The 24,308-nt window shown below is 51.8% G+C and overlaps 1 protein-coding gene across 2 annotated transcripts in view; it reads right to left on the bottom strand.

Annotated features, from left to right (window-relative positions):
• The window catches only part of GNAI2 (G protein subunit alpha i2), a 99,161-nt gene that overhangs the window by 14,670 nt on the left and 60,183 nt on the right, over positions 1 to 24,308 (bottom strand). For both annotated transcript variants that reach the window (XM_036738408.1, XM_036738407.1), the window contains exons 2-4: positions 14,347 to 14,389; positions 12,648 to 12,789; positions 10,929 to 11,089 (exon numbers count right to left, since the gene is read on the bottom strand). In XM_036738408.1, coding sequence (XP_036594303.1) covers positions 10,929 to 11,089; positions 12,648 to 12,789; positions 14,347 to 14,389 — 346 coding nt within the window. The remainder of the gene's footprint in view (positions 1 to 10,928; positions 11,090 to 12,647; positions 12,790 to 14,346; positions 14,390 to 24,308) is intronic.

The raw sequence follows: 24,308 nt of genomic DNA, 5'->3' as shown, positions 1-24,308 counted from the left end.
CTGGCCTGCCCACCATACATTAACGGGAAGGGCAGTTCTGATTCAAGCTCTAGTATCATGGGGTCTGTTGCTCCACCAAATGTCCCTGACCTCACCCTGGTCATGTGGCCCAAAGGAATCTCTTTGGGCATAACTCCTGGTCACTTGTCCTGTAGAGATGGGGCATGGAAGGTTTAGGGTTTAGGCCCACTCCCTAATACCCCCCAGCCTGCCATGTATGTGTGTGTGTGTGTGTGTGACACACACTTAATGTTACTGACATGGGCTCTTATTTCCTGTGCTCTGAAGTTTATAAACTGTCCCTGTTTGAGAGATGAGGTAATTAAGACTCAGAGAAAATGCCTTGCCTTGGGTTAACAAAGCTAGTCCCTGATAGCACCAGGACTTCAACCAGGCCCTCTGCTTCCAAACCTACCCAACTGAACATTCCAGGCCACTGGTCCCTCTGGGAAGCCTCTGTGACAACTGAATGTCCCAGGCCACCTTTCTACCCCCTTTGGAAACATGGAGTCTGAGGGGTGTGGGTAGAGGCTGGAGTTAAGGATGTCCTCATGCCCTCCCAGCAGTGTGATATGAAGACAGAAAGAAGCAGCCTTCCTCAGAGCCACAGGCACAGGGTATTGTGAGATCCATGAAAGGCTGTGTGTGTGTGTGTGTGTGTATCACTCTATTACGCAGGTGATTGGCCAACTAAATATGAAAGGGAGGCCAGTACAAGTCCTAGCCCTAGTCCCTGAAGGAAAAAAAGGGGCATCAGAGCATGAACAAAAGAACAAGACTTGGAAACGGAAGAAATGGGTTCAAATCCTGCCTCTTCTATTTACTAGCTGTGTGACCCTGGCAATCCATTTCCCCTCGCTAGGCCTCAGGTTCCTCATCTGTGAAATGGGGCTTACCATGCTCCGTTGTCCGAAAAAGTGTTCCAGAAATGTGAACTATTATCATTTGAAGGCAAAGATAGAATTGTATCTGGCTTTCACAAAGACGTCCTCCAGGGAAGAGGAAGTCCCTCGCTGGCTTTTGCTAGGGCACAGAATGCTGGGATGGCTGAGTAGAATAGGTGGGAGGAGACCTCAGTCACCCTCTCTAAGGGCAGTGGAAAGATTGGTTTGGAGTCAGAGGAGCTGGATTCAAGTCCCCCCTGTATTGACTTTGTGCCAGTCACTGAGCTTCTTTGAGGAGGTAGGACTGGATGGCCACCAGGGTCCAGCCCTTTCTGCTCTAACCCCCTATGACTCTCCTCTGGCCTGTGGGCCTAATCTAGCACAGCTGCTTGGAATCTGGGGGATGGACTTCATGACTTCTAGATCTCTAGAGAAGACAGAAGGGCAGAATGTGCCTACAGCCCCTGGGGGCTGGGCCTTGGCCAGATCAGCTCAAGGCTTCTGTTGCCAACAGGAGGAAGGGCTGGAGCATGACAGAACCCCAGCCTAGGGACTATTTGTGCTGGGCCCACCCACACTGTCCTGGGGCCCCAATTATGACCTGTGGATTTAATGACAAAGCTAAGCTTGGCCTGGCTCCATGGTGATGTGCATAAGCTTTAAGATAGATGGCTGTTGGCCTGTAGGGGGGAGTTCAGCAGCCTTCCTCTGGGTGCTTCACAAAGAAAGGCAGGAAGGGTGGGGTGGGGGCCGGCTTCTCCTCTCATAGCCTCCTTCCAACTCCTATCCCCTTCTCTCGTCCTGTCCCTTCTTCTCCTCTCCTTGGGGGCCACACCAGAGGCTCTCTAAGGTCCCTTCCACCGTCTGAAAGTTTATGACAGGAGCCCCACATCAGGGCTATACCTATGCCCCACTCAATGGCTTATCAGCTCAGCTTTCCCACTGGAATTGGGGAGGGGGAGAAAGAATGATTTTAGGCCTTGGCTGAGAGCTGTTAGGGGTGGGCTAGGGGGCTGGAGGCAGAGGGAAAGGGACAAGGGACTGGGCTTGGTGTGTCTAGAAACCTGCAGCTTGGCTGTCACCCCTACCCGATGACAAGGACAGAGGTGTTGTCTATGCTGGAGGCCAGGCCTGGAGGAAGAGGAAAGGGCCGTCCAGAGCTTCTGTTGCAACCAGGACATGGGATACAGAGCCAAGGAGGAGGGCCCATGGGGCTGACGCCAGCACTTAGGACAGATGGGAAGATGGAACAAGCAAAGATTGGGCCTCAGCCTTCCTCTTACCACCAGCATGAGAAAGAAAGAAGGGCATCAGGATGGAGCTGTCAAACCTCAGAGCCCCGGGTTCAGGGTTAGCTAAAACTTTGGGGTTTATAAAGCAGCTTCTTTCTGCACAAGCCGTGTGAGTTCTGACCCTAGTTTATGGATGAGTGGAGGTTTTGGGGCTAAAAGGAGCCCTAGGGGTGAGCCAGCTGAATCATTTAGGACACTGAGGCCTAGACAGATTAAGTGACTTAGATAAGAAAGAGGCAGGGGCAGAATTCACACTCAGGTCTTCCAAGACTCAGCTTTTGATGTACCTCAAGGCATCCCTGTCCTGCCTCAGCTAGCCCAGTAGGTCCTCTGATATGGAGGAAGGGAGGCCCTGCCATCTTCAGTAAGTCCTCTAGGCTAGCCTAGGAACAGCGAACCTTCTGTCAGGGCTGGGCCATTACCACCTCCCCACCATGCTTACTGACCACAGGCTCTCCAGATTCTAAGTTATTATAATGAGAGAATTTAAAACAGAAAAGCATCCTAAGCCATTTAGTTTAATTATCTCATTCATGGAAGGGGAAACTGAGGCCCTCAGTTTTCTCTAGGGCTTGGAATATGTTCTTTTTTTTTGGTGTCTCCTGGTGACTAATGAGGGAAAAATAGGGAAGAGCCAGCTGTGGTTTGGGTTCAGGGGCTCCCAGTATTGCTGTGCCCCTCTTCTAAGCCCCTAGGATCCCCTTCCTGAGGTCAAAGTCTTCCATGTGACCATCACAATGGCCCTCCTTGGGCCAAGGAAGACCGGGTCCACACACTCACACTGAGGAGATAAGGTGAGAGAGTGAGAGGGCTGCTTCCCAGTTCACACGAGCCAGGGAAGACCTCATCCATTCTCTGACCTTTCTTTAAGGAGGTTCCCCCCCAACAGCACCTCTGCAAATCAGAGAATCATAGCTTTAGAACTATAGAGATCATCATTTTAGATGGTGAAAGGGAGAGGCAAAGTGAGGGATGCGGAGACACGGGGGATAAAGAAGACCAGAATTTAGTTCCTGGCTCAGTCACTAACTAGCTTTGGGACCCTGGGCAAGTCACGTGATCCCTCTGGGCCTCCTCTGTAAATGGGGTAGTAACAATACCAACCTCCCAGGGCTGTTGCGATCACATTTGTAAAGCGCTTTGCAGACCTCAGAATCCAATATGAACACCAGCTAATATCATTACTGCTTTTAGTAATAAAATAACAGTGATGTGACTGGTTCAAAGTCACCCAGGTCACAAGGAGAAGAACCAAGACTGAAGCCCAGGTCCCTGGACCACGTGTTCTTTCTAGACACAACACTCTTTCCCCAGCCCTCTGTTGACTATAAACAGTCCCCAGGGCTGCCTGGTTGGGGGCACTGACCTCTGAAGGGCCCGCTCAGAAACAGGTGGCTTAGTGAGAAAAGAATGCCTTGTACCAGAGAAGGCCCCAAGGAGATCAGAGTCTCCAGGATGTTGAAGAGCCCCTGGGAAGCCCTTGGAACCCCCTCCTTCCACAAAGATACTGATTCCTTGACCGAGGAGCCCAAGGGCCAGAGCAGACCCCAAGCTTCTCCTCCTCAATAAGATGCTGAGGCACAATGATGTTCCACTCAGGGAAGCTCAGGCCCATGAGGCAGTGGCTGGGGACTGAGGTCAGGAATTCCTATGCAGGGACACCCAGCCATGGTGGGAGCTCAGTTTCCTGAGGCAGCCACCAGCAGAGAAAGTCCAAATTCCACCACTGGCCCAGATTGCTTCTAGTCATATCTGTGCTAACCATCTGGGGATTTCAGCATTCCCATGCAGTACAGCCTTGGCACCACACCCTTCCCAAACTCTCCTCAGTTCCACCGTCACGGTGACTTAATGGTTCCATTCACCCTGAGGTGGCCATCCACCCATCCACTGCCTGCTCCCATATTCCAGCCTGCTACAGATCGCTGAGAACAAGTCAGGAGACCAACTCTGCAAGTGGCTGGTGTGACCACGGGCAAGGCTCTTGCCCCACTGTGACCTCGGCCACTTCCCCTGTAAAATGGAGGCGGAGAGGGTTAGGGCGAATGCTCCATGGGCCCTTTCTTGTACTGAGTGTGTTCTAGGGCTGCAGGCTGAGGCAGGGCTTCAGTTGGCTGAGGGGGTGGGGCCCTCCACAGGCCAGAAAGCTCAGCAGAGCAGCTGGGCACAGGACTGAAAATCACAGGGCCCATTCTGACTTCTGAGTAGGACCCAGGCCAAGAAATTTCACTTCTCTGGGCCACAGCTTTCTCATTGTAAAATGTCAGGGGTTTTTATCCTACGGCCTGTGAACCTCTTTTTAAAAAAAAATATTCTGATAACTATATTTCAGTATAATAAAATATAATTTCATGCGTTTATAAAAACATCATTCTGAGAAGGGCCCATAGGTTTCCTCAGACTTTCACATGAAAGATGGAGAATTCTTGAAAGATCCCAATTCCCACTCAAGTTGGAAATGGCCCTTCAGCCCGGGAGTGCTGCTGCTCCCCATTCCCCATCAGCCCTGGGCTCACTACAGAGCAGTGAGGAGGAGCAGAGCTGCCCTGCTGCTACTTATCTGCTGGTCCTTACTCTCTGAGCACTTCCTGTGCTTCTATCCAAGGCAGGAGAGGGGGAGCTGGAGGACCAGTCTAAGCCTACACTCTCCCAGCATGGGTTTCTCTCTGCCCCGGCCATCTCTCCTGGGGCCCTGCCTCTGGGGTGATGCCACCTGGCCCACGGAGGTGACCTGTTAACTTGCTTCCATTATTTCCCAGCACTACTTGGTTCTCGAGCGGGATTAGGGTAAAAAACAGACTTTCAAATATTGCCACTGAGCTGAGGGAAGCAAAGTCCGTTCACAAGCAGAACTGAGAAGCCACCCCTTCAATCCACAGGGGAGGCCTGTTGGATTGGACCAGCTGCTTGGAACCCTAACTGGAAACAGGGTAATGCCTCACAGAGGGACACCTCCTTCAAACAGAGAGCAGAACAGGGCCCAAAACACAGCACAGAACACTACAGACAAACTGGATGGAAGAGGAAACTGAGTCACTTGCCCTATGCTAATCACATAGAGAGTTCATGTGGCGTAACTGGGAAGAACAGTAGCTGCAGAGTGAGAAGAACTGGCTAGGCTCAAATCCTAGTCCCGACATTTTGGGCCCCTAAACTAGTACAGTGCCTCCTTTTCTCTCCCTTTCCAAGCCCATTTGGTCAGGAAAAGAGCACTAGGCAGGGTTCCACTTCATGATCTCTCTCTCACAGCTGGAGATGCAGGTAAGTTGAGGAGGCTCAGAGAAATGGGGGAAATGGCTAGGGTCACACGGTATACTGGTGATGACCTACTTCAACTCTAACTAGCCCATGTTTGGTGCCCCTTGGGAAAAAGGCTTTAGGAGGGGGTTGGCTCCTGGTGCATGCAGGGTCTGCTTGGGGAAGTCGTCCAGCAGGTGAGATTTTCAGGAATAGCTGACTAGCTGGAGCTCAGGGAGAGTGTGCTGGCTTCCCCTGGCTTCCTCTGGGAAGAATACTGGAGGGTCCTCTTGGAGCAGGGCTTCTTAAACTGGAGGCCATGAACTGTTGTTTTGTTTTGATTTTTAACATCTTGCTAACTGTATTTCAGCACGATTGCTTTTCTTTGTAATTCTGTTTAGTTTAAGCATTTAAAATGGATTCTAAGAAGGGGTCCCTAGGCTTCCCCAGACCGCCCAAGGGGTTCATGACACAAAAGAGGTTGAAAAGTGCAGCCACCAGAAGTATCAGACCTTTCAGACCCCTCCCCAGGGGAGGGTAGCTCTCTGAAAACCAGCAAGGAAAGTGCCCTGACATGGCGCAAGGGAAAGAGAATGGACTCCCTTCTCTATTTTGCTTTAAGGTGGAAAGATGGTGGCTTGGGGGAAGAAGGGCTTCTCCCTACAGAGAAACAAGTCAATTATTCAACCTTTTGTGAAGGGGAAAAAAGCACAAGAGAATTCTCAAGAGCTTGGTCTGAGGCAGAATGGTGCAGTGGAGAGAGGTTCAAATCTTCCTTCTTTGGACCTCATCGGTAATTGGTTCTAAGGCCCTTCCCCTCTCAATCCATGACCCTGGGACCCAGGCCCAGCACATGGGCATGGCTGCTGGCTGCTCCTTAGAATCTGGCCTGAACAGGCTGCTCCCAATGCCACCATACTGCTTTATAGCATTCTTTTGCTTGGTATCCTGCAGCGGAAGACATGCATTCTGGCCCTAATCTCTCTACTACCTGCAGTGTGGACCTGACCAAAATCCCAGTCCCCTCATTGGCTTCGGTAACCTAAGTGGATGAGATGGTGTTTAAGCCCCATTTCAGCCTGGATACTTAATGACTCTGTGGCTCCCCACAGCCTAGAAGGTAAGCTTGTTTCAAGTCAACAAACCTTTTCCAAGTGTTGGCTAAGACTTAAGCCCCATGCTAGGCCCTAGGTTATGGCCAAATAGGTTAATCTGCCATTCAAGGCTCTCCATGTTCTGGGCTTGCAGCAGAAGATCTCAATGACCTGAGCTCCAGGTCAGCCTGGTGCGGACATAAATCTTCCCAGAAGTAAGCAGGGGGTGACTCTGGTGTCTTGTCCAGTTTCCTCCCAGATGTTACATTTAGAAAAGAGCTAAAGTTTCCAAACCACTGTCTGTGGCTGGAGTCCTCAGCTCCCAAAGACAAGGAGGAGTGTAAGAAGAAGTTGGCATGGGGCCAAAGGCAAGGGCTAAGGGGGGGGTATGGGCCAATGCTCCCCAGACTCTCAGTGCTACCTCCTGTTAGACCCCATCCTGAGGGCTCCCACAGAGACTCTGATCAGCCTCCTCCCCGGGGGCTGGTGGTGATATTCTTTTGCTGATTACAGTGTGTCTCCAAATTAATCTCAGTTTCTTGGGGATGACTGTTTATTTAATGCTGGGCCCAAGCAGCCCAAGAGGTTAGGGTTGGGGGTAGGCTTGGCAGGGGACCTGGCGAGGCACGGAAGGGCCAATAAACTCTCCTCAGGAACAGGAAGCTAAGCAGCCCCCATTCTGAAACCCCAGGAATGTGTGACAGTGTGAGCATCTGACACTAGCAAGGTGCTGGGAAGAGACCTGGCCCAGGAATCAGGAGCTCAGGTTCTACTCCCCGACTCAGCGTGGCCAAGTCCCTACCTCCTTCTGGGCCCCAGTGACTTCCTTTGCAAAAGGAAGGGGTTTGGACGAGGGTCCCTTCCAACTCTGACTGTCCCATGTTCATCTGGGTTGGGGAGAACAGCATGGCATGGTAGAAAAGTGCTAGGCAGTCAGGGGAGGGGATAATTCCACCTGTACTACCTGTTATCTCATGATGGCTGTAAGGAAGGGCCTTGGTCAACCTTAAAGCACTGGAGAAATGGGATCTGTACAGATGCCAGAGTATAAACTCCCTAAGGGTAGGGATCACATGTTATTGAGATTTACTGCCCCCCCCCCCCGCCCCCCCCGCCCCCCCCAGGAAAGGCCTTTACCCACAGCAGGACCCGATACATGCTGAACAACAGGTTTTGCAAAATCGAACATTTAGCTAGTGGAAGGGGCCTTCAGTGAGTGGGAGGGCAGGGTGTGGGCCTGAAGAATTTTCACACAAGTGTTTGGGCTCCCTCCTTCTTCTAGAGTTGTGATGTTTACTGGGAGGGGGAGAAATCAGACTTCTCGGATCAGCAGGGGATGGAGGGATTCAGTTACTCGGCTCTGTCCCTGAAATCCAAACATCACCAGCAGCCCTAAGAGACCCTAAACCCTGGAAAGAGCTGCTCCCAATCGAATGGCCAGGAGAGCATGTGACCACTGGAAATACATGCCTCCGAAGGGAGATCCAAAAAAGATTAGTGAGCAGGGTCATGACCCCAAGGCTGTCCTAGTCTGGCTCCAGGAAGAGCCCCCTGCAAGGGGTGATCTGATCCATCAAGGGAGGGGGCAGGGAAGACTCCCTCACACAAATCTCAGCAGGCTGTTTCACTGCCAGTCATTCTAGAATCTCTCTCCATTCCTCTGGGGTCCTTAGTCTTCAAGAACTTCCAATTAAAATGCAAATATCTGTGGAAGGGTTTAAGCCCTGTTAGCTAATTCCTTAGCTGATAGCAAAGCCAAGAGCTAAGCCTGATGGGACAGAGGAAGAGCAGTGGGCAAGACCACGGAAGCTAGATCAGGAGGAGCGCGTGTGATTTCCTGGGTGCCCTGGCCTACGTGACTCCCTCTCTCGGCTTCTTAACATGGGATTTAGGAACTTGTTCTTTTAAAAACTTTAAGAACCGTATTTCGGTAGAACTGGTTTTCGCTGTGATGCCAGCATCTTATTTTATGCACGTAAAGGCATTCTGGGAGGGGTCCTCAACACCAAAAAGGTGAGGCAGCCCTGGCCTAGAGGACCTTGATGGTCTGGGTCAGTTCTGCAGCACAGAATCCCATTGGTCTGAGCAGGGGCCAGAAAGGAAGCTTTTGGAGGGCATCAGGGCAACTCTACAGGGCCTGTTGGCAGCACAGGAAGGAGTTTCATTTTGGGTCGGCCCAAGTAGTTTTGTTCATCCAAACTTTAGGCCAGCTTCTGGAGGACACTGAGCATATGTCTAAGAGGGGCAGGCCTAGCTTTCCATTCATTTGTATGACTGGAAGCCGGGGGCATCACAAGCACACAAAGCACTGGGCCTAGAGTCAGGAAGAATAGAGTTCAAATTCCTCCACAGACACTCAGGAGCTTTGTGGCCTTGGGTGAGCCACTACACTGTTGCCTGCCTCCGTTTCCTCTACTGTAAAATGGGGATAACAGTAGCCCTTATGTCACAGGGTTGCTGGGAGGCTCAAATGAGAGATCTGTAAAACACTTAGCACAGTGCCAGGCACACAGGAGGTGCTTAATAAATGCTTGTCGTCGTCGTTGTCCCCCCCCCTCACAGTAGTGAGTGATTAAGGGAGCAGCGCCAGCCTGTCCCGCCCTGTCCCCATGCTGGCCTCCCCTGCACCCTTCAGGAGTCTGGGCCTGAGCTCTCGGGCAGGGCTCCCCCAGAGCCAGGCTGGCAGCCAGCTTTGGCAAGGTCCGTTCTGTACAGTCTATACTTCCCCAGAATTTGAGGGGTCAAGCCACCCCCAGGTTCATATCCCCTCAAAAACTGTGGGGTTTGTCTCTGTCTCCAATCCCTCTGAGCTGCCAGAGTCAGGTGTTCCTGTCAAAAGCCAAAGAGCTTTGTGCGTACGTCAGGCTTTGAGTTCGGGATTTGCTCCTGAGCTCCCGCCAAGTGCATCCAGGGAGCTGCTGGGCGAGTTCCCAGAGGGAGCAGGAGCCCAAACAGTCCCCGAATAAGTGAGCACATGTCATCTTCCCTCTTCAGCAGGGAGGTCAGACCCGGGGTGGGGGGCTTCCCAGGGAGAGACAGGGCACAGACCAGGGGCTGAATTCTACCTCCAGCACCAGGATTCAAACCCAAGCCCAGTTTCTCAGTGTGAGCCTCAGTTTCCTCAACTCACCCTTTATCTGGAAAATATGGACAACAGTGGGGGAAAAGCCCAGCCTGGCTTATCAAGTGGTTTGAAGAAAAGTGCTCTGTGAACCCGGAAATACCCTAGAAGAGGTTGGTTCCTGCTTCTTCCCTTCCCACATTTCTGGCCCTGCTCATATCACAACAGGCTGCGTGTGATCTTCCTGCAGCTCTCAGGGACCTAAGATTGTGCTGTTAAGAAACTCTCAACCCCCTGAGCAAATGAGATAATACTTGAAAAAAGCACTTAGCACAGTGCTGGGCACACTGTAGGCGTTAAATAAGTGCTTATTCCCTTCCTGTATTAGGTTCCTTCCACACGGGAGGTGGGAGTTTCTTATTCATCTTTCTCAGGCTTCATCTGGAGGACTGGAAAGCAGGTGTCTGGCCTCCCAAACCAATACTAGGGCCCAGAAGTGACCCGAGAGAGGGGCCTTTCTTTGGCTGGGCTGGAGGGGTCACAGGGCTATGTGCTGAGGGCTAGGAGGCTGGGGTCTATCCCTCACTCTATAGGGGATCTTGGGCCCCCAAATGGAAGGGATCACTACCTCCTCTACAGAATGTGTTATGGTGTAATAGAAAGAACCCTGGATTTGGGATCAGGATAGACCTGGGTTCAGGTTCCTGCTCTGACACGTCCCAGCTGTGTGACCTAGGACAAGTCACTTTACTTGTCTTGGTAGGAGCTTCTTAATCCGTAAGTAAGAATCCAAGAAGCTGCCCTCACAGTGCTGTCGTGGGGAAGAACTGGAACAGAAATGGGATTTTACATTGTCACCAGCCCATGAAATCTCAGAGCCTCATTTGTCCCTTTTTTACAGTACAGACCACATCTGGCCCCGTACGATAGTTTTCTGTGTCTGGCTTGTCCCTTTATTAGATTTTGTTTGGGTTCCATGAGCTTTAATTAGGCACTGTGTTTTAGCCACCGCCTCTCCTACAGTGTGGTTCAAGACCTGCCATGCAGCAAGGCCTCAGGGAATGTGAGTGACTGAGGGGAGATATAGAGGAGTTGGCCTGCCTAGCGCGCTTTCCTCCCAGGGATGAGAGGGTCTGTGCATGTCTGTGTGCCTGCATATGTGTGTATGTGTGTGAGATTTGGTCTGAGTCCTTGAGAATGCAGGCTCAAAGATTCCACCCTCTCCCACGCCCTGGATGTCTCTTCTCCACCCCACCCACCAGACCTGAGATGAAATCTGGGACAGGCTTACAGATAATCCAGAGTGTCCTGGGGCCTAGCCCCAGGCCCACCCCTCCCCAGGTGCCTGCAAAGTACTCACTAAGCGGCTGAATCGTTGAGCTGGTACTCCCGGGAGCGGCCAAAACAGGCCTGCACGCCATCATCTGACCACAGCCTCCGGATCACATTGGCCAGGTCATCAGGCATGATTCCCTGCTCCTCTGCAGTACAGGACAGGGCAAACAGCTGGCGGGCATCATCCTGGGGACAACACAGAGCACCAAGGTCAGGGAAGTTTCCTTCTGGCAGGGCCAGGGGACACCAAGCTCCCACCTTGGATCTTTCCTCTGTCTCTCAGTGGAGAGCTGAGAGACTTGGGCAGGGACTCATTGAAAAACAAGAGCCTGGAACCAGATGAGGCAATGACATCCCCTCTGTGGACCCCAATTTCCCTAGCTATAAAATGGAGCTTATAACCTAGGTCCCTCCCTCCCAAGGGTGCTATGGAGAAGGCGCCATATCACCTGGACAGCAGCAGAGAAATGGGAGCTATTTTTATTCGTGCCAGCTGTGGTAATGACCTGGTAGCTGACCTTGGGAAAGTCCCTTCATTTCTCTGGGCCTTAGTTTCTCTATTTGTACAAAGGAGTTCGAATCACAGGCCTTCCAAGTCACTAGGGAACTCTGGTCATCCCTTTAATCTGAAATTTCTCCAGAAGATCACCCTGTGATGACCAACAGTCCTCCAGAATCGACTTGAAAGCTCCCAGCGATGGGACACTCCCTGCCCGTGGTGACGGCTCACAGGTGGCTGGCCAGCTCTCCTTGCCAGGGATTCCTTTTTCTACTGAATCAGAATCTGCCTTCTCCGCCATCACCACCCACGACTCCATGTTGTGCCCTCTGAGGCCGAGCAGGAGGAGTCTTATCTCTCTTCCACAAAAGTGACAGCCCTTCAAACACCTGCAAACAGCTAGCTAGCGTTGCCCCACCCCCCACCCACCCAGTCTATGTTTCTCCAGGCTAAACATCCCCAGTTACTCCCACATATCTCAGATTTCGCTATCTTATCCTTAAGGGGAGAGGTGGCACGGTGTCACCAGTGGGAGAGAACCGCCCTGGGCTCCAGGAAGACCTGAGTTCAAGTCTGAGTCCTTGCACACACTCACTATGGGACCCTGGCCAAGTCACTTCCTAGGCTCTCTGTGCCTCAGAAAACTCTCTGAGCCTACAGGCAAGGGAGGCTGGGAGAGCTCTGGACAGTGTTGACATTGTAGGCCCTGTCCCTATCCCAGCTCAGCTACAGAGAGCATCAAGAGATGCTTTGTTAAACGCTGAGATCCAGGTACATAGTGTTTATGGCCTCCCCTTGATGGAGGGATGGGTGGGCTCATCTTCCCTGAAGGGCCTCAAGCAGGGTGAGATGCCTGCTTGTTGGGCATGTGAGACAGGTGTTCATGTAACCAGTGCCATCTGAGGTGCCTTCCAACACTGATACTATCACCTCTTCACCTGGCTGGGACAGATGCTCCCCAAGGAACCAGAAAGTGCTAAGTTTTGTGGCCTAACATCCTGTGCTCTGAGTGCCTCCCAGCGCTGATGTTCTAGGTTCTAATGTCCCTTCCAACTCCAAACATTCCATGTTCTATGGTCCCACCTAGCTGGGCCATTCTGTGTAAGTAAGGTCTCTCTCAGTTCTGACAGGCTAGTTTCTAAGGGCCTTTCCAGCTTCGAAATCCTGTGAAGACACATATGTACCCCCCTGGTGTAGCCAGCTAGCACCCAGCCCCAGGGGAGAAGACAGGACAGGAGGATGTACCGCTCTCGAAGGATCCCCGAAGTCAATCTGCAGGTTGCCCATAGCTTTGATAATGGCCATGATGGACTGGATGGTGTTGCTGTAGACCACAGCCTTGTATTGCCGGCACTCCTCCTCTGAGTAACCGTCCTCGTGAATGATCCTGCAGGGGGAAGGAAAAAGTCAGATTCCTGCCCTCTTGGCTGGACATGCCCCCCACCCAATCTTGACCCAGGCCTCCTTGTGCTGGGCCAGCTGCTGCTCTCACTGGCCTGCTCTGGGGGTTCTAGCCACTCCAAAGAGAAAGTCAGGCTGCTTCCTTCCTGGGGCAGCTCACTCTTGGGGCTGCAACTGATAGCCACTGGGCCAGGACAGATGTCAAACAATACAAATGATGACAAAAGAGAATACAAGAGGGAATATTTCTGCAGTACTTTAAGGCCTGCAAAATGCTTTTATAGATATGATTCCATGTGAGCCTCACAGCCACCTGGTGAGTTAGGTCCTGTGGGTGCTGTTACCTCAAAGGAACAAGACAGAGGGAAGAAAGTGAGGAAGCGCCTCAGGCCTCAGTTTCCTGAGAAAGTCAAGTCACCTGCAGTCACCAGCTCTGAGCTCTTTCCCAGTCTTTCTCTGAAATCTCTGATGGGCATTGTAGGATTTCTCCTCAAAGGACTTAGGCTCAAATGCTGGCTTTGCTACTTACTAACTCTATAACTTTGAACAGGTTATGACCCCTAGGCCTCAGTTTCTTCAATTGTAAAATGAGGCAGTTAGACTAGCTCCATCCTCCTAGGTCTGAGTTTTATGAACCTAGGTCCTGCTACTGCAGGGTTGTATGAGGGCATGATGCTGTCCAAAGAGCCTTGGCTTGGCAGTCAGGAAATGTGGGCTCTGGCCCTCACTCTAATAAAAGCTGGCTGTGACTCTGGACAAGTCACTGCCCCACACTGGGTCTCGGCTTCCTCCTCTCCCTTGCAGAGCTAAGGCCTGAGACCTCCATGGATTTTAGGGGTGGAACATGAGGAAATCTTGAGAAGACATTTCTATAGGGACGAGTTCCAGTCCAGGGGTCCCAGACTGAGGGACAGACCATTCAAGCAGGGGTGGCATTGCTCCTCGAGATCGGAGATCTTGGCTCTAAGTGGCCAGATGCTAAGCCTAGAATGTCGGATGTGGAAGGAATGGCCCTGGGGACATAGCATGACAGGCCAAGTGAAGAGACTTTAGAATGCAGGCCCCCCAGCTGGAGGGGCCCATATCATCCAAATCTCCTATTGTATTCAATCACTTATCCAGCAAGCATTTAGTTTACATAAAGGGAAACTGAGGTCCACAGGGAAATGACTTGCCCAAGTCAGCAAGAGTGTCAGAACCAGAACCCAGGTGACCTGTCCATTAGTGGCTAAACCAAGGATGTGGCTGCATGTAGCTTATGATCTGAGCAGTCCTGGGCTGCTGTGGGGTGGGCCTGGCCTGGTCACCTCTGAAGTCTGTCTGTTCCTTTCTCAGCTACGTGCAGAGGGAAGGCAGTTTCTAGGGGCTCCAGGAGGCACAGGAAGCCTGGGGCCAATGGTCGGGTTCCAAAATGGAGCTGACGTCATCCACCTCACTCTTACCTCCCGTACATACTGTCCATGTTTGCACTCCCCCGCCTCCCAAGTGCCTCCACTAACCAGCATAACACATAACGTGTGCACATCAGCCCTTAGTCACTTACTTCATCTGCTTTACAATTGTGCTCTTCCCGGATTCTCCAGCGCCTGGAAAAAAAGGAGGAGAGGTTGGTGATCAGGCAGAGGCGGGCCTACTGCCACCTGGGATGCAGGAGATGAGGGCAGGCTTCTCTGACATGATGCAGAAGGAGGGACGAGCCAGCTTTGGCACAGATACAAGGGATATGCTTGCAGGAGGCTTTTCCAAGTAGATGTTCTCCCTTACGAAGGGCTACGGAGGTCTCTCGGGTAAAAGTGTTCCCAGCCTTGCTTGCCCAAGTATGCCACTGACACAGCCTTGGGCACATGCCCCCAGCCTTTCCCTTTCTTCCACGACCTCCTCCCCAGGGCTTGTGCGGCTCAGCACAGGGACAGCTCTTTGGAAATTACCAAGCGGATGCTGGAAATGGGACTTGTTATTATCACCATTCTGTGCTACGGTATCCAAGAGTAAGGTCTTCCGTGGAAGAGGCCTCCCGGAAGGTGGAGCAGGCCTTGGGGGGGCTCAGTTCTGCTGTCATGTCCTCCCAAGCCTGAAGCAGTGTGGGATGGCTTTGGCCATGGGCTGTCTCTTTTGCCAAGCGTGGTGAGAATCATCTCCACGGAGCTGGCCCATCACATAACCATGAGAAGGGCTGCAACCTGCATTAGTGGAGGGGCCATCCACATGGGTGAAACTGCAGCTCCTTGATGTCTTAAAATACGATCTACCTAAACCGGAACGCTCATTGCTCCCTTAACAAATCTCATGTTTTCCTTAAGAAAAAAAAAATCCTTCTACGACGAACTTGACACGTTTACCTCTACAAAGAACAGAAAAGGACGACGTATACAATCATGACTCTCCATGCATCCAGACTTTTTTCACCTCACACTTTCAACATTGTTTCCTTCTTCCATCTGATCTGCCCACCTACCAAAGCTCTCCTTGATAAATCTTCCATGCCCTTCCCTGAATACCACCCCCGCCCCCGCCCCCAGCCCAGCCCAGCCCAGCCGGCTGTGACTAGGGCCCAGTAACTACCCTGGGCCTTCTGGGCCACTCTGCAGCTGAACCATAGGAATCAGAGCTGGCAGGGACCTTGCAGGTAATTTAGTCCAATCCCTTCAACTTCTACAGGGCAGGAAAGGGAAGTACAGAGAGGTGGAAGGAGACCTGCCCCAGTTCTGGCAGGTGGGGAGCAGCAGGAGAGGGATGTGATGATCTCTCCACTAGGCCAGACTGTCTCTCTCTTCTAGGCCCCCCGTTTCCCCTATCTAGACCACTTTCTTGACCCTCATCACATTTTGCTTTGCATTATAATTATGCACGTCCATGTCTCAATTTCCTCATCTGTAAAATGGGTCCTAAAGGTTCACTGCAGCATTCAATCTATAATTCTATGCCAGAGCCTAGGATTTCATTCTCTCAGTCAAGTGTCCTGCACACAGCAGGCCTTGGTGAAGGTACAGACAAGGTGGGATCAGTGGCACCCAGTGAAGCTTGGCTGGGACCATGACCCAGGGATTGAGGACTGTAGCACCCAGGGGAGGCATCCCACTCCCTCAGCAGGGGCCTACGCCCAGACCTGGAGTGCACTGGGCCCAGCTCTGCCCCCTGACTTCCCTGAGCACAATGGCAGGAACTTGGAGCTGAGGTGTGGCCGGGGTTGCCTGGCTTCCGGCCCCATTTCCCCTCATCACAGAGGGTGGGGACAGCCTTGCAGGCCTCTGAGGCTCCCTGGGAGGATGGCCCCATCTGGGGTCTTTTCCAGGAGCCCCCCATCTCCCCAGACCAGTCAGCAGGCAGAGCATCCCCAGCCTGGCTGTTACTCCTCCTGGGTGGCCTTGGACAAGCCTCCCCTTCCTTTGTACTCAAAACTGGAACAACAAAGGCAACTCCCTCCCGCCCTCCCTGGGACCTCCAGAGAGCTCTGAGCTTCCTGGATCCACAAGAGGAACTCTTATGTCCCTATTATCCCAAGGACTGGTGTGGTGGGAGAGTCTGGCCTGGTGGCTGGGAAAATGAAGATCGAGGGGGTGTGACCAGCCACACGTCACTCCACTCACCAGGACAGAGTCGCTTCCTTAACTGAGGGATAGAAGAGAGGGAGGAGGAGAAGGGAACAATGCTGGGATCTGATTTACTGGGTTATGGAAGGGACTTCAGAGTCGTCTACGCTGACCCCTCTAGTTTACAGACAAGCAGAATTAAGCCCTAGAGAAGCTGAGTGACTTTCCTAAGGGTCACATAAGGAATGAAGCCAGGATTTGAACCCAGAGCCTCTGAACCCAAATGCAGGGCTCTTTTAATTTATTGATTTTAAATATTAGGGCTTGGGGTCACATGAATTTCTTACATACAAGATGGCTCTCTCAAGTCCTTTCCAGAAGCCTGACATGCTATGCTAGGGGCTTTTTAACCTGAGGCACATGGAGTTGGGGCTTTGAATATTCTCTGTGATGCTCTGGACTTTATTTTACACATTTTAAAACACAATTCTTAGAGGGGGTATAGAGGCTTCCCTAGACTGCCAATGGAGACAGCCTCTATTCTGTGCTATGAGATCACTCCCAGCTCTGACCATCTACGTTGTCTATTCCTTGGCATCCAATTCCCTGCCTTTCGGAGGGGTGTGTGGCCCCCTCACAGCTTCCATCTCCTGCCTAGCTAGGGAAACCATCTGTGGGACTCAGGGCCCATCTGCAGTCTTGGGCCCCTGCCCTCTCTCTGAGCTCCAGCAAAGAGGCTTCCTGTGGATCTCAGGCCTGCAGGGAATTCAAGTCCCCCTACCGCAAAAATAATAACGTCCCATTTCTCTAGCACTACAAGGTTTAGAAAATGTTTTCCTCATATCCCTGGGAGGTAGGCTGTAGAGGTACTATTTTACAGATGTGGAAACTGAGGCACCAGCATGTGAAGTGCCTTGTAGCTGGATCTCCAGATTTCGCATCTTGGTCCTCTCCACTACAACATGACATTTTCTAGCTAGCTCTGGCAGAAGACCAGGTCTGGCCTTGAGGGTACTTCTCGCTGTAGAGGAGTGGATCTTGCAGATGCTAAGGGGCATCGAACCTTGAAGGAAAATCTTCAGGTTTTGTTCTGAGGTCTGTGAAAACAAGCATTGGGGTAGAAGGCCTGGAGCCTCCCACCCCTCTACTCTCCCCCGTGGAGTAAGTAATACCTGCCATTATGGCTCTTGCCAGTAACTTCTACCCATCTCAAGCCTTTGAAGGAGCCTGGCTTCTCCCACCTGCCACAGGCAGAAGGTGGAAAGATCGATCTATTCATCCGGTTGTCCAGGCCCCTCTGTGGGGGGAGACAGTGCCTAGGGGGCTCTAGGGTAATAAAGTTCATTTCAGGCCTTCTTCCCACCATGCCTTCCCTATTTCTAACCAGGTGTGGAGACCATCAGAGACCTTGCTCTATGAGCCAGAGGGCCCCCTCCCACCCCCCGCCTGTCAAACACCTTCTCCTCAGGACTGGAGCAATTACGGCTCAGCCTTTCCAAAGGCTGACGGTGGGGAGTCACGGTGCCCCCTGGGATCTGCCACAAGCACAAAGCATTGCGCACAGAGAAGATATCAAACAGGCCTCTACCATTTCACGTATGCCACGCTGTTCAGCTGGTAGGGCAGGGCAGCATAAGTCGATATTCTTGCTTCCGAGCAAAACTACCTGGTTCTGGAATTGAGACCTTGCCCCTCCTCTGGGACCTGCCAATTTCTACCTCTCACAGGAAGTCAGCAGCCCAATGGATCGATAAATCCAATTCACTTGTACTCTGAGGTTTTATAACAACACTTTCTATATAATAGGTAGTTAGCGTAAGTATGGTTATCCCTACTTACAGACAGGGAAACTGAGGCTCAGACAGGTTAAATGACTTGAACATGGTCACCTAGATAAGAAGCGTAGAGCTGATATTCAAACTTAGGTCTTCAGATTTCAAATTCCACCTTCCTACTTTGCTGGTCTCAAACAAAACCTGAGCGAGCTAAGCCTCTGATGGGGTTGGCAGCCTAACCCTGGCCATGCTAGAGATCTGGGCTCAGGCACAAGCGGCCCTCTGGGCAGCAGGGGCCTACATATCCTCGCCAGGTACAGCAGGGGCTGGGAGCTGAAGGGGATAAGGCTCCTGAGGGAGAGCCCCTAGCCAGTTCAGTCAAACTCATGCCATCCTCAGCAACCAGAGCCTCACTCATGAATGATGCAGTAAAATGCTTGTAAAACATTTGCAAACAAAATGCTCACTGAGTGCTAAGGCCCCGCCTTCCCAACAAGCCAGGTCTTCTGGTTTCCCATCTGACTTAGTAGGAGGGTTGGGGAGAGCCAGGAGCCTCCAGTCACTTTTTCTTTTTTTTCTCAGAACCCCAAAATCTGTTCCTGGGCATTGGTAATCCCAATTAATCCCAAGGAGTGGCCAACTGCGGGGCTTGGAGGAGTGGGTACTATGGAAGGTTCACTGAGTCTGGAGTCAGAAGACCTGCTTTGAATCCTGCTTCTGTTGCCCATGACCCAGGGACTCTGGGCACGGGCTTCTCCTTCCGCTTCAGTTTCCTGATCTATTCCGAGGTGGCTGTACTGGGTAAGCTCTGCAATCCTTCCAAGGCTAAATTCTAAGATTCTGTGGCTGCCCCAGGGTGGAACACAAGAAACCAGAGCTTTTCACAAATGGCACTGCCTAGATAATTGTATCTTGAAGCAGTGGTGGGTGGGGTGGAGTGGAGGACTGAAGTAGCCCAGTGGACAGAGACAGGACTGGGAGTATTCAGACCTTGTCATTTAGGGCTGGAAGGGACTTTATGGATCATCTAGTACAAAAACTGCACTTAACCAATGAGTAAACTGAGGCCCAGGGAATAAGGAACAGGTGGGGGTTAGTCAAGCCAGGATTTGAACCCAGGTGCCTCTCAAGCTCTCTCCCTCACTGCTTTTTCCTTCACACTGGGCTTCCCTCTCATGCCAGGAAGGGCTATCTTGCCTCTTGTAACAAGATAGGAAGACTATCTGTAGAGCCTTGTGGGCTCTGGGGGGAAAGGCCTAGTGTAACCCTGGTGCCATTACTGCTGCTGTCACCCCCAAACACCTCTTGCCCACCTCACAGTCTGATGTTCCAATTCTCTCCAAAGGCTGGCCCAGGGAGTGAGCAAGTCTGAGCCTGACTTCAATGATCATCCCTGGGAAAAGTCATCCCTGAGGAGGAGATCCAGGCCTGGCCTAGAGCTTCAGCAGGTGGGGAGTGGGTGGGGAGGTCCGCTGTATGATGCCTCCCTGGCAGGCCTGGGAACCCTTGGGATGGAGGAGGGGAGGGGAGAGGCAAAGGCAGAGCTGCCCTCCCACTGAGTGCCCTCCCACAGGCACAATCTGGGACCTGGGATTCATTCCTTGCCTCTCCTGGGGAGCAGACGAGGGGTCCCTTTAGGATGGCCTAAGGCCTAAGAGTTAGGGGGAGAGGGTGCTGACTGGGGCATGCGAACAATCTCCCAGACACTGGCCAGGCAGACAGAGGCAGTGTTCTTGCTGCTTTCCAGGGAAATGAGCAAGGAATCCCCACAATAGGGAAGGGTAGGATCAAGCTGCCTGGGGGAAGTGGGCGTTGGAATACGGGGACAGGCTGTGGACCTAAGCAGGGTGGCCCATCACTAACTACTAGAGTCCTGAAATCCCACCGCCTCCATACAGATCCAAAGAGCACATGTCCACACCCTCAGCCTCTATGTGAAGCCCACTGGTGTCTGTCCGGGGCTGCTGATACGTGCGGCTGCATCCTGGGCTCATTACCAAGCACCATTTGTTAGGTACCTATTCTGTGCCCACTACTAAGGCATGGGGCCAAGTGCTGGGGGACACAAAGAAGCCAGAGACAGGCCCAGCCCTCAAGGAGCTCCCAATGGAAGACAACAAACAAATGATGTGGGCTGTTAGAAAGCATGGGATCAGAGAGAGGATCATCAGTTAGGAGCCAGCAGGGACTTCGAAGGTCAGTGGATCCAATCCCCTCATTTCAAAGAGGAGAAAACTGAGGCCCCGCAGTTCAATAATCTACCCAGGGTCATGAAGAGTCTCAGGAGAGGAGTGAAGCCAGTCCTTCCTGATTCCAAGTCACACTGCCTCTCCTCTCTATTTCCTGCTGACACCTGTAGTCCTGCCCTGGACAGGTGGGCTGGAGGGGGACAGACCTATCTGTGGCATTTAAGACCTTCATGGGTTGTCAGTACTTCTGGCACAGCGAAATGGGGCCACCTGCCATTCCTCAGACACATCTCTGGCTCACCAGGAAATAGGCTTCCCTGTCAATATTCTATCTCATCCTTCAAGGCCAGATCAAATGCCCCCTCCGCCAAGAAGCCTTCTCTGGTCCGTTTTGTCATCTATTAGAAGATGGGGTTGGACTCCATGGCATCTGAGGTCCCTGACTATGCGCTGCCTGCTACTTGATGGCCTCCGTACCTCTAGAATCTGCCCTCTGTCCAAAGAGGCTCTTCAGAAGTGACCACTGGTGAGGCAAGTGGCTGCAGCTGAGCTCAGGAGTACTGGCTTATCATGTCTCAATGACTTCTTAAAGGGAGTTAAGGATTTAATAATGATGAGAATTCCCAGCCATGTACAGCCCTTCAGAAATCTCGAAGTGCTCTCACTCTGCCCAAGTCCCCTTGATTCTTATCTCCAGTGTGATTTTAGAGGACGGTGGCAGTAGCCTGTTCCTGGGACTACTGCGATAGATTCAGAATGGCCTTCTCTCCTTCACAGAGATGGATGAGCGAACGACCTAACTCACAGGTCCAACCGTGACTGTGCCTGCCTCCCTGCCTCAGCTCACACCTCCCCCCTCCCTCCCCCATTTGTGGAGATCCATTCTCTCCTTCAGTTCAGATACCACCTCCTCCCAGGAGGGAGAGTGCTTATTCCCCTCCTCAAATTTCTCCTAGCACACGACATTTATATAGCGCCTGCTAGGTGCCAGGTACTGTGCCGAGTGTTTACAAATACTGCCTCATTTAGTCCTCATCACAACCCTGGGAGGCAGGCGCCTTTATTATTCCCATCTTATAGATGCGGACACTGAGGCAACAGAGGTTAAATGATTTGTTCGGTTACGTAGCCAGTGAGTGTCAGAGGCTGGATTTGAACTCGGGTCTTCCTGACCTGCACCTGATAGTGTGCGTAGCGTTCTATCCACTGTGTCATCTAGTTGCCTTTACCTTTAAGATATTATTTCTTGTATCACGCTTGTGGCTGGGTCCCCTTCTATTAGCCTGTAAGCTCCTGGAGGTCAGAGGCTATGTCACTTTTCATCCCCTCCAGTGCTGAACACAGGGCCTTTAGTGGGTGCTTAATAAATGCTCATTGACTTGAATGCCATTCTCTGGTTCCTATCTGATAAAACAAACTCCTCAGGCTGGCGTTCGAGGCCTTCCATAATCCGGCTGCTACGACCTACCTTCCCAGCCTCATTTCATACTATTCATGTTCATAGCCCGCTCTGGTTTCCCACTCTCATCCTGCCCTTCGTGCATGCAGATTGCGCTCTCGGTGCTCAGGAAGTACTCCTCTATTTCTGCCAGCAAAGAGCCTCTTCCTTGAGGGTCCCCGTCCAAACACTGGGTGAGTAGTATTGCTTGTGACTACCTGTGTGACCCTGGACTAGTCACTGAACCAGGCCTCTGTTTCCTCCACTGGAAGGACTGGATTCAGTGGCCTCTAAGGCTCCCTTCCAGCTCTAAGCTCCCACTCACCCAGGGAAAGCGAGCCTTTCATGTTCTTACAGCTGGCTTTGGGCTGGGCCTAGTTTAGCAGCTTCTGCCTGGGCATTTGAGGCCAGGCCAGGGCCCTTCCATTTCTCCAGCACTGAGCCTAGGGCCCTAAACATAGCTGGAACCTAATGAATGTTTGCTAAACTACAAAGTGGCCCAAGCTTCCCTTTCTCCCGATAAGCCACTGCCCTCCCACAAGCTTTGGGCCACGCAAAGAGGGTGGGGGTGGAGTTACTCAGACAGGGCACAGCATCTGTCTGGATATAAAGCAGCTTGGCCCTAAAGTCAAATACCACCCAGAAATCTTGCCCTGGGTTCCAAAGAATCCCCTAAGCTAGGACTGCCCTCAACCCTACCTGCCTGAGATAACTGCCTTCAGCCTAAACTCGCAGACAGAACTCCCTTAAACCCAACCTCACTTCAACCCATCCTTGACAGAGACAACGCCTTTCAATCCATCAATTCAACCACGCTTTGCTTCTCCTTTGATGTTATCCTAGAGGTACAATAAACCCACGCTGTCACCCAAAAACCCAGTCACCCAGCCAACTGCTTCCCTCCTTACAGAAACTGGGAAAGGAAGACCCCAGGTTGACCTCCTGGCTTGACTTACTCCAGCCCCAAGGCCAATGACCTAGCCAAGGTACACAGTACTTTCTGCCTCACCCTTCCTGTCCTCTTCCTGCCCTGCCTGTGGGTCCCAGCAGCAGGGATTTTGGCCCAGGACACACAGATCCTCAGGAAACAGCTATCTCAGCCTCCAACTGAAATACTGAACAACAGACCCGTAGGACTGAGAGGAGCAAAGTTCTGAATTGGCATCTTGAGCATGTACATTTAAAGGGATGCCTGGGGTTTTCACATCCAATTCATTCCCAAATAGATCTCCCCCTTTTCCCCCAGGTAGTGGCAAAAACGGCAGCAGAACCTAGGCCTCCTGACTCCCAGTCCAGTGATTTGTTCATCCTCCAGGCGTGCCACAGACACAGTAAATAGAGTGCCATGTAGAAGGAACAGGGGCCAGTTTCCCAAGTCACAGAGCTAACAGGTGCCAGAGGTGGGATTCAAATCCTGATTCCAAATCCACTTATTTTTCCATGACACCATGAAGGAGGAAACTGCACCCCCAAGGCTAAATGAGTTCCCCAAGATCATACAATCAGCACTCAGTAGAGATACGATTACAGAGACTCTCTCTACTGCACCACTGTTAACAGACTTTGGGAAAGCACTTCGTAAATGGAAAAAAAATACCTACTGTTGATAGGGGTAGCTTCTTAATGAATGAGCTGACGTCTGTAAAGTGCTTTGTGAACGTTAACGGTTCTGGTTGGCTCATCGGATCATCCTCATTACCAGCACATACTTCTCCTCCCAGGGCCCAGCTCCCCATGCCCAGGAACAGCTGCCGGGGCTGGGGAGCACAGCCAGGGAACTAGGGACAGTCTCTGTTCCCCAAGGCCTGTGGCAAAGAGCACAGTGGTGATAATCAGGCTTAATGAATCTCTCCCAGGTGGGTGCCATCACATGGGGCCTAAGTGATGACAAGCATATTGGCTCCCTGGGCCCAACATGCCATTCTTCCATCATGGTGGTGGTGGTGGTGGTGAGACGGATTCAAACTGCCATGTTCTAAAGGAGAGGAGATGCCCTGGGATACCCAGGATCAGAGCAGTGATGGCCTGGGCAAAGCGCTGGCCATCACTCTGGAGAATGATCCAAGCCCATTCGTTCAGCCTCTATTTATAAAACACTTTCTGTGTGCAGAACCCAATGCTAGGCACTGAGGGAAAGAAGGAATGGAAAGGAGGAAAAACGTATAAGCACCTACTATGCTCAGTGCACTGTGCAAAGCGCTTTATAAATATCTCACCTGACCCTCACAACAGCCCTGGGAGGGAGGTGCTGTTAGCCTCATTTTACAGCTGGGTAAAATGAGGCAGACAGGTTAACTGATTCGCCCAGGGTTGCACAGCTGAGGTCACATTTGAACTCAGGTCTTCCTGACTCCAGGCCCAGCACCCTATTGTGCCACCTAGCTGCCTCTAAATAAGAAACTGAGATGATAAAAGACCGTCTCTACAAGATACAAACACCAGTAACTCTCACTCCCAAGAAGCACAACAGGGAGAGGTCCAAACAAAGCTCTCTGTAAAGTGATGGGGCCAGGAGAAGCGTCCTAGAGGAGGTGGCAGGTGTGACAGGCTTTCAAGGCCTGTGTAAGAATCCA

This window comes from Trichosurus vulpecula, chromosome 9, assembly GCF_011100635.1.
Source record: "Trichosurus vulpecula isolate mTriVul1 chromosome 9, mTriVul1.pri, whole genome shotgun sequence".
NCBI lineage: Eukaryota > Metazoa > Chordata > Mammalia > Diprotodontia > Phalangeridae > Trichosurus > Trichosurus vulpecula.
The sequence above is the reverse complement of the archived record's forward strand: the minus strand, read 5'-3'. Positions and strand labels throughout refer to the sequence as shown.